At 42.2% G+C, this 17,633-nt stretch overlaps 1 protein-coding gene across 6 annotated transcripts in view; it reads left to right on the top strand.

Annotated features, from left to right (window-relative positions):
- Positions 1-1,144: 1,144 nt before the first annotated feature.
- The window catches only part of si:dkey-151g10.3 (serine/threonine-protein kinase WNK2), a 43,158-nt gene continuing 26,669 nt past the window's right edge, over positions 1,145-17,633 (top strand). For 5 of the 6 annotated variants that reach the window (XM_037105443.1, XM_037105442.1, XM_037105440.1 and 2 more), the window contains exons 1-2: positions 1,154-1,956; positions 11,758-12,948. In XM_037105443.1, coding sequence (XP_036961338.1) covers positions 12,223-12,948 — 726 coding nt within the window. In that variant the 5' untranslated portion in view covers positions 1,154-1,956; positions 11,758-12,222. Of the gene's footprint in view, positions 1,957-11,757; positions 12,949-17,633 lie in introns of all 6 variants that reach the window. The other variant, XR_005076271.1, reaches the window with a different exon arrangement.

The raw sequence follows: 17,633 nt of genomic DNA, 5'->3' as shown, positions 1-17,633 counted from the left end.
TTACTTTCACTTGTGGTACTATATTGTCACTGCAGTTTTTTCTATGTACATTATGAGCAATGGATGATAATTAAAGAGCTTCTACAGCACAAGAAAAAACTTGAAAACTTTTTTTTTAAAAATTCTTATAAACATGCTGACCAGTTGTAACAAGTAACCAAGTTCATTTAACCAAGTACACTACTTAAGTCAAATGTATTAGTGCTTATTAGCTGATGCACCTGTACTTGAGTATTTCCATCCTATGTTAGTGTTCACTGCTCTACATATCAGACAAATATTATACTTTTTACTTACCACATTTATTTGATAACATAGTTGTTACTCTGCAGATTGCATGTTCCTTCAGAGTAAAAAACAGCACATTTTTAAATAAATGTATGTTAGCGGAAATTAGATTTAAGACAAATACTGAATATTAGATTTGATAATCAATAATCGTCCAGACCAATAGTCGGTCAACCCTTGGTACAGTATATGCATATAGTTAGATATAGATGTAGGTTAATTTTATTTCTACTTTTGATACTTAAATACATCTGATATCAGATGCTTTAAGACTTTAACTGAGGTACTATTTGTTTGGCTGACTTTCTTACTTCTACTGTGTGTGACTTTTGGGTACATTTTACAACATTGTATGAATTAAGCAATTTATAGAATATTAACATGGTTAAATAAATGAGGTATATCAAAGAGTGTGGTTGGATGAAATTACCTTTACCTTTCTTACTTTAATTTCATCTGTACGTTGAACTTTAATGTTGTATTTTCATGTATTCATATCACACATTTATCTTGAGTCAAAGATCAATCACTCAAACTCTATTTATATAACACCTCTCAAACTTAAGTACTTTGCAAGTGATTGAAAAAAGGTTTAAAGTCTAATATACACCAATTGCAATTAAATGAATAGTTGAAATAATAACAGATAAAAACAAGCAATGAGAATAAAACATATTGCACTTTAAATGTGTTTTAAATATTTTGATATGAAATAATAACAATAAGAGTAAAATGTGATTTAAAATATGTATAAAATATAGTAGAAAAGATCTCAATAGCTTTTCCCCTAATGTAACATGTACGAATTGTATCTACATTGATTTAATATTTTCTCTTCCTGGTTTCTAAAATGAAACCACAGCAACCATAAAAAGGTTTTTGTTTATTCTTATAGCAAAAAACAAACAAACAAACAAAACTGTTAAAATGCTCGGTTTTCGTTCAGCTGCTAAAGGTTACGAGCGGCACTTGAATGCAGCACCAACCTCACGTAACAACAGGCCTCGCACATGAACGCGCGTCAGCAGCGCCCTCTGGCGGCGCGGTGAGCTCACTGTCGGTGTCCGTCGTCCTCGGGATGATGAAGAGCCCGCTGGCAAGTGAGAGCGTGCAGGCAGAGCGCGCACAGCACACACGAGAACCTGCTGAAGGCCGTCGGAGTCGTGCGTTGTAAATTATGTACATAAGTTCCTGATATTACTCGGGTTCACATGAATGGCCGGCCGCACAACTTGGAGCCTTTAAACCGAGCAGCGAGCGGGGAAATCTGTACACCGGCGGCAAACACCGTCTGGACTGGAACACGTACACCAGGAGCTGTGTGCCTGGACTCGCACGGACCGAGGCTCGACGGCTCCGCTGGGGATTCTCGACTCGACAGCACCGCGGCGAGCGGACCCCGTTCACAGAGAGACACATTTTTGTAAAGCTTGTTTTTTGTTTTTTTAATTTCCTTTTCTTTTTTTTGTAAATGTATTTTTTTCAGTGGATGTAGAATATTTTTTGTAGGCAGAAAGCCCAGTGTAAATTTCGTGTAATAACGTTTGTACAAAGCTAAATGAATATAACAGAATACCAGTGAGTTAGCTAGCTATCGGCGCTGAGGGGCTCGGGTTTTAAAAAAAAATAATATATCGCTGGACCGACGAGCTACGATGCTGCATCTGGGTGAGTAATGTTTGTTGTTATATTCAGTTGCAAAGGCAAATAGTAACCTACGTATACTCCAGGACAATGCTGCTCAGTGAGACATTATTGTTCTTATTTTATCCCTTCTGTTTTGAGCATTTTGGGTAACGTTATCCCTCCTCTCGTATGGCTGCTTAATACCTTTAAATAAATCATCCTGTGTACAAACACTTGGGCGCAGACCTGCGGGGGGGGGGACGAGCTCACAGGCCCCTCGGACACCAACTCTTCAGCCCCGTTCTGTTTGCTGATTAAATGCCATTAAACGCCAGGATGTTTGGGGGCTTTTTGATTTTCGCTGGTGTCAGTCGTCTCAGTCCCTGTGCTCTCCCTCTTTCCCTCCCTCGCCCTGTGTGGTGATTGTACTTTGTGTCTTTCACCGTTTGCATGGCGTTTCTGGAGTCAGCTGAGCTGCCGGCTGGCCAATAGCCGCCCCCCTTTGCAGCTTGCACATCCAGGCATCACTCTGCGTGTGTGTATATATGCTGCTGTAGCCTATAAATAACAGACATGCATTGCTTCAGAGCGTCTGTCACATCATCATCATCATGGGCTCATTTTGCTTTGAGCAATTTTTCACAATGAATGTGTAAAAATCATCCATAGAAACTCAATCACAGGTTCAGTGTGTTTGATTTATATATGATCTGTAACACCGAGCGTCCCCCATCCGCTTCTCCTGTATGGATATTTTACAGGTATAGTCGAAACTTTGCATCTGAGCCGTGGTGATGCACTCAGAAGATGCTTCCTCTCCCCCCCAAAAATGCTGAAATCAACACTTCGCTGATCTCTCCATCAGTCCAGAGGCCGTTTGCATGAGCAGAAAGGAGCTCAGCTGTCGATGTGAGCTGCAGGAGTAGTAAAGCCACTTTAGCAACATGTAATCCTGATTCATCATTGGCTGATTAAGGAGCCTTTCTCTCACCTGGATTAGAGGAATCCTTTGGTATGGGACGGCTCTGCTCGCAGAGGGGAGTGAAAGAGAACAAAAAAGGGGGGGTTAGATAACACATATTCTCTCTGTCTGTCTCTCTCCCTCCCTCCCGCTGAACAGTACTGTGTGTGTGCTACCTACACTCCACTCTCCCATGCTTGACCTGGATTGGACAAAAGTCCTTGTTGTGTTTTTCAGCCTTGAGTTTTCCCTAATGGGACGAGAACAATCATTGTGTGTTTGATTCCAGTGGCCAGTGTTGGATATTTTTCATCAGATTTCGTGAAAATACGTCGAAAGACGCGCGTGGAATCGACATGTGCTGAAGCCACTCATGCAGTCATTGAGGAGGAGGAGTAGTATTAATTAACTCTGACATTGTCTTTTTCTTGCTCAGTTGCACACACACGCTGATCTTAAATTACTGTGCTGGGTTCAGATGAATGATGCTTTTATTTAGGGTTATTTTCAAGATCTGCTCATTGATAAATTACCTTGTGAGCACAATGTGTAGTGCTCTCTCTCCCTCAGCTGTGTACATTGCATAGCACTCGTCTTGAACGTTTTGATTTATTATAATAGCGCCTCACAGTCTGAGTTTGAGTCCCTCCCGTGTTCCTCTCGACAGCAGCAGAACAGTCGGCTCTTTGAAGCTTTACACCTGACACTTAAAGTGATGTATCCTTATGTGACTTGGCTCATGACAGCAGCCGTGCCTGTTTGACACGACCTAACTGAACAAGCACAGCCTTTGTTTTTACCTGCTTAACTGTGGTTCACAGCTGAGCTGCACAGTTCAGATGTAGACCCGTGATCTTCAGAAGAGTTGATGCTTGAAATGGAGCCCATTTGAATTTTGGCCAGCAGCTCTCAGACCTTGTGTTCCCTCTTCCCCGTCTCCCCACATCACTCAGCCTCCACCTCCCCTTTAAATCTCTGTGGGACTAATGCTGAACTGGAAAAAAGGACTGGTTCGATTTGTCTGTTGCATAAATCATTGGTGGAAATGCTGTTGTTCCATGCAGGTATTGGTTTGGATTCGATCATCAGGACTGCGGGTGGGGGGAACTCCACTGCTAGATCAGCGAAATACAACACCATTTTGTCATTCTTCTCTCAGTTCCCAATCTCTAATCGAGTGTCTGTATCAGATTAACCGCCCCGTCTGGCATGTCAAAGCTCAATCAGTATAATCAACAAAGTGATAATATGCAAAGTAGTGTAGCAGGCAGCTGATGCAGGAACGTTATTTGAAGCCTGCAACACGAGCATACTTTTGATGAGGTGCTCTCATAACTTAACACTTGAATTACACCTGACAATGCACCTGTACTAACTGGTTTCTGGCAGTGTTTCTCAATAACTTTTCTGAATAATTTCTCTGAATAATTTAGCCAAAGTTAAAAGAAGCACAGGAAACAGTACAAATTGAGCACAATTGTATTAATTGTATTAGTACAGCTGATATTGAATTATTAAGTATTTTATAGATTGTTTGAAACTGTCAGTCACACTCTTCAACAACCAGATCTTATTTTGAATGCCGCTAAAATGTGTTGCTCTTTGCATCATGCATTATGGACATTGCGCTTTGTCCGACAAAGCATTTTTAAAAGCTAATAAATAACATGGAAAACAATATTCAACGTGAAATAAATCATGAGGCTACTAAAAGGAGCTTTCATGTTTTGTTGATTCTGGCGCCCCCTGTGGACAAAAGTGGAACTGTGTGTTTCTAGACCTGGCTAGCACGTTTATTTGTTTTGAAAGCGAGAATTTGTACCAATACTTTCTCTTTTAAACACAGTTTTTGGCAGGATGCACAGCATTAAAGTGATTATCTGTTTGTGGCTGTGTACGATTAATGACTCTAATTGATAAACTTTGTTTTAGTGCTGGACTGTAGCACCAGATTATGGAGCAGCTTCTTTCCTCCGGCTGTGAGATCCTTTAATTAATTTTCAGCACTTCATGACTCATTCAGCCCAGATAAGTGGGAACCAAACCTGCTGACAGACATTAAAAATAACTACAATAACTATAACTATAAGAAAAAAAAAAACATTCCTCTCGTTGATGGTCTCTTTTGCTTATCTGGGTCAAATGGAGGAATCAATATTAAATAACCAATGATATTAATACTATTAATACATAATTAATAAAATACAAATTTTAACTGACTAGTATTTCTGCTGCAGACTGGTGAGGGCAGCAGCCTCGACCAATGTATCGGCCAGTCAATGTTATTCCCCAATATCAGACAGCAACATATTACTGTCGGGGAAATTTATAAATATTCACTTCAGTTTAGTTTAGTGTTTCAGTGCATTGATGTAAGTTTTGACAAAGAAGTTTACTGTTACACTGTAAATCATCCCGCCGCTGTTTCTGATCTATCTGTTACACAAAAGTTTGATAACGAAATCTGAGGGATCATCACTTATCTATATATTTTGTGTATATGAGAACATCAGCTGATACAACACTATCCAGATTTTTTTTTTGCTCATTATCAGTAGTGGCATCACCCCTAACAATCGAGTATTATAAGTCGGGCTCTGTTTAATTGAGTCGACTAATTTGGCACTAATTGCACACCTTAGAACTGATGCTGCTTACGAGTTTGGAATTTAACATATAGTTATGTTAAGTTGATTTGTTGACCTTCTTAAAATTGGTCCAAGTTTACTGAGCCAACACGAGAAAAAATTTGTGTAACACAATTTTTGAGTATCAAAAACTAGTAAAAAACAATAAAACCCCCCAAAAAAGTCAAAATGTCTCCAAGCCCTGGGAAAGACCTTCATTTTGTTTGTTTGTCCAACCAATGGTCTACAACCAACATACATGCAAGCGACTATCACATAAGACGCAAAGGTTGCAAATCTTATGCTTGAGAAGCAATAATTGCAGAAGATGTGACATTTTTGTTGAAAAGAAAAATGACTGAACCTTTAATCGATTGACAGAATAGTTGATAATATATGTTTGGTTGATTGCCAGATTGATTTTACTTTACTTAGAGTACTTCGTGCAGTTAGAGCGATAAAAACTTCCCCTCAGCCCACTGCACCCAGTCTCACTGTGACACTGGACATAGCAACGGAAACTATTCCCAGGCTAATGTAAACGCCTCATGTTCTCGACCATTTCTGACCACTGAAAGCATTCCTCCACTTCCTCTCCTCTTCCTCTCTTCTTCATCCTCTCTCCTCTCCTCTCCACTCCTCTCCTCTCCATGCACAACTGTAGGTGCTTTTGTCCGGGTCAGAAATTTAGCTATAGTCACTGCTTTCATTCACACAAACATTGGCACATATTTTATCAGGCAAAATCCCCCCCCAGCCCCCTTTTTGTCTGTGCCACCCCCCTCTCTTTATCTCTCTCTTGTTCTCTTTCACACACACATTTTTCCCACCCCTTCTACTAGCCGGCCCCCCTCGCTCCATCTCTCCTTCCCTCTCTCTCGCTCTCTCTGTTTGAAACTCTGCTGTCCGCCTGCTCCCACCGACTACAATCCCTTCCTGTCCCCCTCGCCACTTTTTATTCACTCTTTTCATCTGCACGTCCCCCTCGATTGCAAAAAAACAGCGCTGTCTGTGCGCGCACACACACAGAGTCCCCCGGCTCTTCCTTTGTCTGCCTGCCTAATTTTCCAGCGGCAGTTTGGTTCCAGGGGATTAATGTGTGTATCCCCATGAAGTAGGGATGAAAAAAAAAGTGCAGTGGGCAGATAGGTTCGCAGTGTATTTGTTGTGTTTGAAGTTATAGATCATGTAGGGGATGCAGGAATCTGGTGTGTGCACTTTTGTTTGTCTTTGTCTTTTTTTTTTCTCTGCGTCTCAAAACTTTTTAGCTCAGATCCCAAAAGAGTTTCTAACTAAAACAAACCTTTGCCTTCAGCGTTTTTTGAGAAGAGGATAGAAATCACATCTTTGGCAGTCATGAAGCAAAGATGTCAGAATGATTTTCGCTGCACATTTCAGATGTGATTAGGCAGCTGCAGGTGTTCCCTCCATGCAGGAGCCTCACAGAAGCCTGGAGGGCAGGCGGAGTGCAGCGTGTCAGATGTTCGGTTCTCATGTGCTCCAGCGCTGATAGAAAAAAATTATCAGACAGTGATTCTGACATGTGAACTCTATATTTTTCTGCACGCTGGAGTCGTCGGAAAAGACGTTCGCCGCTTCAAGCTACGACTTTGATTTCGTTATCTTCAACTTTGGTGTACCACTTTTGCCCACATGGGCAGCTGCTTGGTCAATTTGGCTGGTGTCAGGAAATTCCTTTCGGCATTCTTTCATTGAAAGGGGACATGCGGTTTGGGAGAGGGAGAGAGGGTTTGCTTTGGATGTGTGTGTGTGTTTTTGTCTGTGTATAAAAGATAGAACGAATGTGAGAGGCACAGAGAGAGAACGAAAGAGTGAAACGCAATGTTTGTTCAAGCCTGCTTGTGTGTGTCTTATATCTGTATCTGTGTGTGTGTGTGTGTGTGTGTCTATGTGTGTGCATGTATGTGTTTGGAAGAGGAGACTGGGCGGGTGTGAGAGACAGTGATGGGGTTGAACGTGTTTGATGTACTGTGATAACTCTGTCCGGTATGTGGCTTTCATGGGAACTCCTTGCCCTGGGGACATGGGCGAATAAGCGCCTGTTTAAAGGGCAACTTCCCTCTCTTTATCGCCTGTTGTTTTTCCCCCCTTTATGTCCCCCCACATCCTGTTAGCCTTCACCTTTTTTAGTCTAGCTACAGTATGAAGTACAATATGGCATAATCCAGGTCAGCTCTCTTTAGTTGTGGTCACTGTGAAGTTAGATAAGTCATATGTTCTCTTTCTGAAATGAGTAGTTGATAGAAGACAGTTGTCGCTGGCTATAATATGAAATATAAAATAAAAATGGATATAAATGTAAATCTTAAGGTGGCTAAAATCTGAGTTTAAACATTGTCAGGCCTGATAGAAGGAATGCTGCGTGACACTGTTGGACTAAAAGGACTTTACATGCTGATAGGGCCGTAATGATAAATGGATTAGGCTACTTGACCACCTTTAAATTAATAGTCACCTCTTTTAAAAATCGATTAATCACTGTGAGTTCAAAGTGAGACAGAAAGTCAAAATCTTCAGATTACAGCTTCTTAAATATGAATATTGTCTGGTTTCTTTACTGCTCTATGATGGTAAACTGAGTATCTTTGGGTTTTTGACAAAACAACTAATCGATTGGTCCAGAAAATGATCAACAGATTAATCAACAATGAACATAATCGTTAGTTGCACTGACATTACAGCATTTTGGTTTTTTGGCAATATATATTGCAATATGACACAATATGGGAATTTTTTACCAGAAAAGTTGAATAACTCAGTAGAGGCGATGCCCCTAATGCCACAGGTAGTCACCATAGTTACAACCGCTGAGTGGCAGAAAGGCCACTGAATAGCAGAGTTGCTAATACTCATCAAGTGCTGCAATCATAACGCTCAGCTTGAATACTACAGAAACACAAAAACACATCAAAAATGTGAAAGAGTTGAGCTGATATGCCTTAATCGACATTGCATCACCTGCGAAATGACTTTTACAGTAATACATATAAAAACGATAAATTACCTCTAGCAACGTTTTCTGCATCACATTCTGTGAAATAATACAACACTGATATATAACACTGATATTGTCCAAAAATGTTCAACCAATATACTGGCCAGGCTCTCGTCACTCAACAGCTTTTTGACATTTCACAGTCAAACAACTAATCCATGTGAAAATATTTGACAGATTAATGGATCAAATAAAAATAATCCTCAGTTGCATTCCCAGTATTAGGTGTGGAGTGTGTTGTGGGCGGCCACTAGCTTGATAATTACTACCTCCTGTCTCTTGGAGCTTGTGTCAGAGTCTCGAGAATGCGGCCGGACAGGAATTCTTCTTGTTCTCCAGGAGCCTCCTAGCAGTTGGTCTCATATCAGCCTATTGTGTTCCTAATGTGACTGACAGCTACTAGCATTGCCTCTCGGACTGTTCTGCTTTGAGTCTGGAGAGACAACAGACTTGATGTGAGTGTTAATGACTGCGTGATAAAAGATATAATAGCAGCTGCAAGCTGCTAGAGGAGCCCCCCAGTGGTCACGGTGGGCTTTGCTCATTAAAACTGAGGAAAACGTCTGGATTTGCTGCTGTGACGTTGACCGGGCCCGGCTGTCAGTGCGGATTTCAGGGGGCCGGGATCGACTGTATATGTGTGGTCCTTACAACTTCGTACCGAAGAGTCCTGTAACCCTAGACTGGAGTGCAGACATTGCCACTTGAAAGTGCCACTTGCTCAGTGGTAAAGTAATATGTGTTGAGTTGTAAACTAATATGCAAAGTGAGTTAATCCCTTGACCTGGACTGCACTTTTAACATTTATTTGCTGCACCATTACACTCCCAGGACGGCCACATGCCTTCATTACAGCTTTTGTCGTTGTTATGCATTAGCACACTCTCTTCCTGTAAGTTCAGCTGCTGTAATCACAAGCTTTGGGCTTTATTGCAACCGTAATTGCCAACCCAACCCTGCCTCTTAGATATTGGCTCCAGAGTAAGTTCAGTGTCTTAATGAAACAGCTCTGATGCAGCCGCTGAGAGATCACTGGGCGTCAGAAGGCGGAGGAGATATGATAACTCTCAGGGACAGATGGAGAGTGATAGAGGAGAAGTAAAGATGAAGATGTCACCAGGATGATGTACTCGTGCACAGACACACAAACCTAAACTGTGAATGAGTTGCAGCATTGCAGTTTCAGAGGAAACCTGCTGTGTTCAGTTTCACCTTCTGCTGGCAGAGGATAATACTGACCCTGCCTGAACGGTTGACTGGATGTGCACTGAATAATACTGTGGGCTGATGCCTGCGCTGATGATAATCATTATCAGAGTTGTATGTATTTATGAGCCCTTTGTTGCAGATGTGTGGCACTCACTCCAGCATAGTTCGACAGTCCCCCTGCATATGAATTATTCACACTCAAGCGGCCCATAGTTCATCATCCATATTTAATGGTCAGGATCGCATACTCCTAACTGCTGCCTGTCTGTTGACTAATGGAAAACACGACTTAAGTCACAAGACGCTGATAAACACACAGTTGATGATTGATGAAGCCACGTGTGATTCTTCACCACGCTGACAGGATATTCCTTGAGGATGTCAAAGTTTAGCCCATAACAGAGATGAAGCCTTTGTTTGGCAGATTTAAGCTGATTAAATGGTCGCTCTCCTACATGGGTTTTGGGATGTTCTTACCATGTATGGGTACAAGTTGGGCTGACAGAGTTCACCACAAAGTTTGAATTAACATTAATTACCGCGGGTCATCTTTGCAAGTGGTCGTGGAAAAAGACCATTTTCGGACATGTCTATTTTCTGAGGTTTTTACCCCGCATCTGATTACTGTAAACATTGTTCCAATTATGGAATCTACTCACAGTCTCCTTAAGTTTTACAGGCCATCAACACTTTACATTCTCAAGTGACATATGGCGTCTCTTTGCAATAGATAGCAGTGGCTTCCTTCGTTACAAGAAAGAGCTGCTGCATCAGTTACAACTCTTCTTCTTGTATATACACACTTTATATCCAAGGTAACAGGTTACACATACTTAATACAAGCTATAAGGAGATTTTAACTGGTTATGAAAGTGTCTCAATTTAATACTGATGCCTATAGATTTTCACCATGGATCAATACGAGTGCAGTCAGAGCTTGACTGCTAGCGAAAGGCTAGGGCTTGCAAAGTCACACATTAGGAGCTTACGTTCAGTGTTCACGGGAATAAAAAATGTGGTTGGTGATCACCTTTCTTCCCGAGGATAGTCACCATCCATATTAATCAGCGGCACAAATGCATTGGACCAGTTCTGTTTGGATTCCAATATAGGCATACGAAGCCCGGAGCAGGACATGTAAAAAGTGAGTGCAGTCAACCGTAGTTGCTCCTTGCGATGCTGGGAAATATAGGATGCACACAGTCATGTAATGACATGAATTTATATGGCTATGGTTCTGTAGCTCGTGGAAAAGGCAACAGGTTCTCAAGTGGTTCGCAGTTCCAAACAAACCTGAGCACAGCCAAGAAGTACCTTGGTTCACGTGTGTTGAAAGGGGGTATATATGACCTACATAAGCAAACGAGACAACAAGAATATTGTATGTATCCTTCTCTCACTTGCTTTCAAAACAAATGCAGCCGCCAGCCAGTCAATATCTTAATTACAGGAGAACGTGGTCATTTGCGCTACCACAGGCATACTCGGCTACTCTGGAAAATCCATATACTTACAAAGGCACTCTGAGGATTTTCTTTTTTTGTGCTGGTCCATTTTGTCCCTCACAAACGGGGCTGCCCAAACCTTTTCCTTTGAAGGGACAAAAGACAAACTTAACTACAAAGGCAAACACCTGTTGTGTTGTATTGCATTGTTAAGATGCTAAACAGTACTTTCCTGTTGACTGACTTCCTGTGCAAACTGTCACTCTGCCCACTGTGCTCAGGTTACGTAAAATAATAAATAACTAGGGATATAAGAGCATTTTTACCTCTGAAAAAATAATAGCATCAAAATTAGGATAACATAAACATCTGCTTTGCAAAATGTAACCCTACATCATGCCAGCTTTGATCCTGCTCTAATGTATAGGGGACCCTCTGACTTTTCCTTTATAATGTATGTCATTATTACAAATAGCATGCCACTTCCGTCCTTCTTAAGAGAGTTAAAAATGGCAACAACATTGACAATAATTCTCTTCCCTGCCTGTCTGAATATTAATGCTTTGTTTTGTTTTTGTCTTGCAGGGTTTACTTGAAGACGTTCACTCAACAGTTTGAAAGGAACAACACTGCAGCTTCCCAACAGGCTTAAAAAAAAACAACTCCCGGTTCAGTGTGTGTTTGAGCTGGGAGACGTGTGGTTTACTTTGATTAGTACTGCACCTAAGTGGGTTTTGAAGAAAATGTAGGAAATGGTGAGGAGGAAAGTGAGGACAGAAACTATTCACTAGCCGCTGTGGTCTCACCCACCTGTGTACTGTAACACTTCTAATAAAGGGAGACGGGAGACAGAAATCGGAAGACAAGGAGGAGAAGGTTTGATTAAGGACGGCCTTCAGTCACCTGCCACACTGGAAAACAACAGCCTGCTAGACTAGAAGGGGCGAGTGGGTGACCACGTAAAGAGAGAGAGACGGGGACTGACAGAGGAGCAAAGGTTTGGAGGAGGAGGAGGAGGAGGTCTAGGAGGAGTGGGAAAGGCCATTCCCCATGGCTACTGACCCAGGAGAGCCCACCGGCACCGAGGACTCCACTGAGAAACCTGATGGACAGAGGGAGGAGGACACGGAGCGGGAGGGCAGGGCTGACCCACAGAGGGGGAGGACACACAGCACCCCCTCGGACTTCCCCTCCTCCCAGACTCAGGAGAGGAAAGCAACAGGAGGAGAGGATGGAGGAATCCGAGGAGGAGGAGGAGGAGGGGAAGCCAGTCAGGCGGGTGAGGAGAACCAACTCAGACCTATTTCATTCTCTTCGCCCTCCTTACCGGTTGACACTGGCCAGAAACGACTGAGGAGAGAGAAGCGCTTCTTCAGGAAAAGTGTGGAGATTTGTGAGGAGGACGATGATGTGGAGGTGCTCCCTGAGGCACCCCACAGTGCACCCCACCTGGAGCTGCGGTCCTCAGACTCGGTCTTCACCAGCACTGCCCAGCAGCAAGGGGCTGCTTCATCCTGTGCTGCATTGGGCCACGACCCATCCTGTCCCAGCTCCAGCCAGGAGCCCGGCAAGGATGCTCCTTCTTCCACAACCCCTCAGAAGGGGAAGGAGAGGGACCGGGAGCAGGAGGAGGAGGCAGAGATGAAGGCAGTGGCCACCTCTCCTGGAGGCAGGTTCCTCAAGTTTGACATTGAACTGGGCAGAGGAGCCTTCAAGACTGTGTATAAAGGCCTGGACACAGAAACATGGGTGGAGGTGGCTTGGTGTGAACTTCAGGTAAGAGGACTGTTCTCTTTTTTTCTTCTTTTTTTTTTTTTTTTTTTACAATCAATCACGAGGCCAAATATTAAACCATAGTTATTAATTCTGCATTAGCTGAAGATAGAGTAATGTGCAAGATAAAATATCCCTGACATATACATTGCATTGAAAAATGTAGCTAACCCTGAGAGGTAAATAGCCGTGCTTTATATCAGCAAATAACATTGCCAATTAGTGCACTTTGGAGAGCTTTAAGCCCAGTGTTGTTCTTTTGAAGTGAATCTTATTAGACATGTCCCAGGAGCTCTTCCTCTTGACATCTAGAAATCTCAGCATGTCGTCTGCTTGCTATTCATACTGCGAGACTGCAGTTCAGCCGAGACTGGGCTGAAAAGGAGGAGCATCACTTGTCGTTGAGTGACAGCACAAAGTGAAAGTGGTGGCTTTTCCTTTTTCTAGGACTGTTATGAATAATAGAGTCGCGGGCTGTCAGTGCTTCTGCTTGTTGTGATAGGTTATCCTATTAGAAAAAGCGTTTTCTGCAGTAGTTTGAATTATATTAATTCATTCATGACACTTCAGGGAAATGGATCGCTTTAACGACACTGTGTTTTAATTTAAGAAATGTCTTGAAGGCCTGGAGGGTGTATGTTCACTCTGCCTTCTTAGTTTATGAAATTGGGATCAATCAGTCAGCATGCATCATGAGAAGTTTGTGTTCTTAAAGGATATGTCTGACACTTCGTTCTTAATTAGGCAGGTTTGATTATGTATCGTGGCTACGGTACATGTCACAGCTTACTTTGTCTATTGTGTAATATAATGAGGTATGAAATGTAAATCGTCATGTGAAAGTGAAGCTGTGAATGGGAGGCATTTTCTGCGCTCAGAGCAAAGAGATTGAACATTGTAGCAAATGCAGATGTAACCCGAACAAACACTGCTGTAAGAAACTCTTGTCATGTATGGACATTCCAGTGGGAGGGTAATCATGAAAACTGGTAAATATCTAAGACCACAGCTCTGTTAAAGTCTTACATACTGGAGACAACTGGATTTATCATGCTGGGGAGTAATGGGAAACATTGTTTGATGGTGTGAATTCAACATGTGGTGGGAGACAGACTTGTGGAGGAGAGGAGAAATGCATCCCTCTGACTCTTGGCCCCACAATAGGGAGCTGTGTTGTGGTAAGCCATCTGATTTGACTGCTGGCTTTGTGTGAGAAAGTCAGTCATGTGTTTGGTTTGGAGATAATTCCAAAACAAGAGCCTTGGCTAATCCTTGAGATCAGACTGTCTGTTGGACTAACATGCAGCAAGCGTGCCCCCATCACCTTTTCTGGTTTTATTCGAACACCTCAGTGAATCAGGTTCGCATCAGCAGGTGGAATCTGCTGCTCCCTATATTTTTCTGTTGTGTTCTTGTTCAGTCCTACTTAAACACACAATGTGGACTTTTTTTTTCTCGAAGAGTTCTGCTCTGCTTGCAAAAGGTAGCCTGTTTCACCTTGAATAATAATGTCATCATTAATATATTTTGCCAGCCGACAGCATTCTTTCATGACACCGGCGGAGCCAGCCCAGTGAGCCTGAGAGCGTGAGCAAATCTGTGCTGGAAAATCATTTTTCTGAAAATGAAAGGACAGTAGGCTTAAGCTGATTTGTGCACCCATATTGAATCTGTGATATCCAATTTTGCCTCTGCTAATGCATTGGGTCAGAGTTAATCTTATGTAGAAAAGCTATTTTTTACCGGATATTTGTCTAGAAACATGAAGCCATTACCAGCTACATCAGTCAGAAATAAGTGAGATAATTAGAAAGTCTCCATGCATAAATCGTGGTCTGATTAGAGTGTATTTACAAACAGGTAGGAAGACACCATTTTAGAGGAAAAACAGACAGAGATTGTGAGTCACACAATGATAGCAACGAGAGGGGAAAAAGGCCGAGTGAGAAATGAGGGAGAGTCACAGGAGGTGATGGTGAGTCGGACAGAGAGACAGACAGGGGGGGAGACATCGAACCAAATAGAGGATTACCATGGCATCCCTCCCAGAGAGCAGTCGTGTAGCTAACACTAACTTACCACATGCAGAGAGACACATGGGCACACACACACACACACACACACACACACACACACACACACTCACACACACACAGTGGCCTGGTCACACGCCTATAGATGGATCCAGTGCCACATTCAGAGCAACATTCTAGTCACTCAGGTCACATGATCTGTCCTATTTACTCTACTTGACCAAAGCTTATACAGTGCTGAGAGGCATTAGACTGGATATTAATGATTTGAATCACTGTGTTGATGATGATAGACTTGATGCAAACATAAATGTGTCCTTGATTTCAAATATCACAGATCACAGAGTAACACGCAATACAATTCACAGTACGTTAGGATAGTATCACGATACATCAGTTCTGCGATAATAAGACAATCATCTAGTGATACATGCTAATATCGTTATGTATTTATTCATTGCATTGTGATGTCAGTTTCACAGAATCGCACAATAGCTAAAGTTTAAAAAAGCGTAGACCCTTGCTTGACGTCTGTTTATCACACACAGACTGCAGCTGGTCCACATGTGGACATCATTCCATGTAAAATAGCCATGAACTGGCGACTCTGGTATTTCAAATTATCAGGGGAATCTGTTCCTTCATGTTTCATTAAAAATAGTGATATTTGGCGACATATAGGAAGCAGTGCGATATATTGCCCCATCAATATTTTGTCCCACCCGTAGTATAGTGTGGATTTATCTCAATTAACTATTTACAATAAATTGCAATATTCTTGTCAAGTCAAGTTTATTGTATCACTCAGAATGTCTCACAGTGCTGTACATGTAATAAAAACAGCAAATAGGCAACATAAAAAGTATAAAAAGGGAATTATTCACATACATTAAAAACAGTAATGAGCAGCTTAAGTAGCATACACAACATACGTATATGTAACCAAGCCCACATAGGCGGAGTGTAAGTTGTAAAGCCAGTGTGGTGAGTATGTAGAGCAGATGAGGTGAGGTCAAAGGCTGATGCTAAAATATGTGTTTTGATTTAAATATTGAAAGAGTTGACTGAGCTCGCTTTTGATATTGAGTGTGAAACAACTCCAAAGCAGATGAAGCTTGGAAAGAGATGGTCTGCCCACCAACTGATGTTTTATTTATTTTTTGAATAGTTAGGAGAGCAGCAGTTTGAGATCATTTAGCCCTCACACATATGTGAGGAGTAACTGGGGGTAATAAGTAGGATGGTGCAATTCTGTGTAATATTTTATAAGTTAAATGTAGAATCTTGAAATCAGATCTGGCATGTAAATGAAGCCAGTGGAGTAAAAATCTAGTGTCTAAAATGATTTGGTTATGTCTGTCGTGAAGACAAAACATGTCTTATATGCTGACTCAATTCTTCACACCTTTAAAAGTTAAATGACAGTCATTGCCAATTAGAAGCACAGTTTCCAGTAATAAAATTGCCGGCACAGTGGACCCTGTAATAATACCAAAACACACTACGGACAGTGCAGTGCTCCTAATTTGCAGGCAATGAATGGGATAGCAGGATTAATAGCCTGTGACCAACCAGTGCACCATTTGATGCCATCTCCACTATCCTGTGAAACCACAGCCTGGGAGCACCTTGCTCCTCTCCTACTGTGTCCACAAAGAGAGGGAAGCCAAGGGATTAGCTGTCCAAATGCAGCTTCAAAGAGTGTGTAATTAAAGTTCACAGTACGGACATCTCCCCTCTGTCCTCTGCCTTTCCCTGGGAATTCCACACCTAAAAGGGCAGAGCTGTATATCTGATGTTGCGACAGCTTCAGTCATATATTTTGGCATCCATCACCCTAAGTGGCTGTATTGGTCCGTGTCGTGTACATGTATTACATTTCTGCATTCAAGCTGTTGCTGTCTGTCCGTCTGTGTCAACATATGCCGCTGTGTATGTGTCTGCCTGTCACCCTCCCCCTCTCTTCCTCTCCCACCCTCCATCTCTCCCTCCATCACTTTTTGTCTGTGTGAGTGACCATGCAGAGTGATCCAGGGGAGTTAATTACAGTGGGTGCTGGAACAAAAACCCTGCATAGACAGCACAACTCGGGCAGCAGAAACCAGACTGGTTCAACCCAGTCGTCCCAGACTGGTCCAGCTCAAATCAGCCCAGCCAAGCCACAGTCACACTCACAGGACCACAAACACTAGAGTTGAGTCTGTAGTACTAAAGACTGCCAGGACGATGATTACCACCTTAAATTTTTGATATATTTAACATGTGTTGTTATAGAGGCTTTTGGAATTATGCTTGCAGATAAATGCCAGCTTAGGAGGCTGCCTTCTGCAAACACCGTGCCATGATTCTTAGTAAAAAGGCTCATCCCTGTTAAAACCATTAGAGAACTGGGACTTTGACATGGTTATGCGTAGCATTAAAGGGACAGCTCACCCCAAAATGAGAATTACATATTTTTCCTCTAACCTGTAATGGTCTTTATACATGAAGATTGTTTCAGAGCTCAAAGGGCCAACAATAATGCACCTGAAAAACTCAATAGCAATGTCTTTTTCTAGAAACCATGACCCGGTTACTAAAGATAATCCACAGACCTTGTTGTGAGCATGTAGAAACTCAAGGCACAGAAGAAAACAAACACCTACTTATAGACAA

The sequence above is a fragment of the Acanthopagrus latus genome, chromosome 7 (genome assembly GCF_904848185.1).
Source record: "Acanthopagrus latus isolate v.2019 chromosome 7, fAcaLat1.1, whole genome shotgun sequence".
Lineage (NCBI taxonomy): Eukaryota > Metazoa > Chordata > Actinopteri > Spariformes > Sparidae > Acanthopagrus > Acanthopagrus latus.
This window is presented reverse-complemented; position numbering and strand designations above follow the sequence as displayed.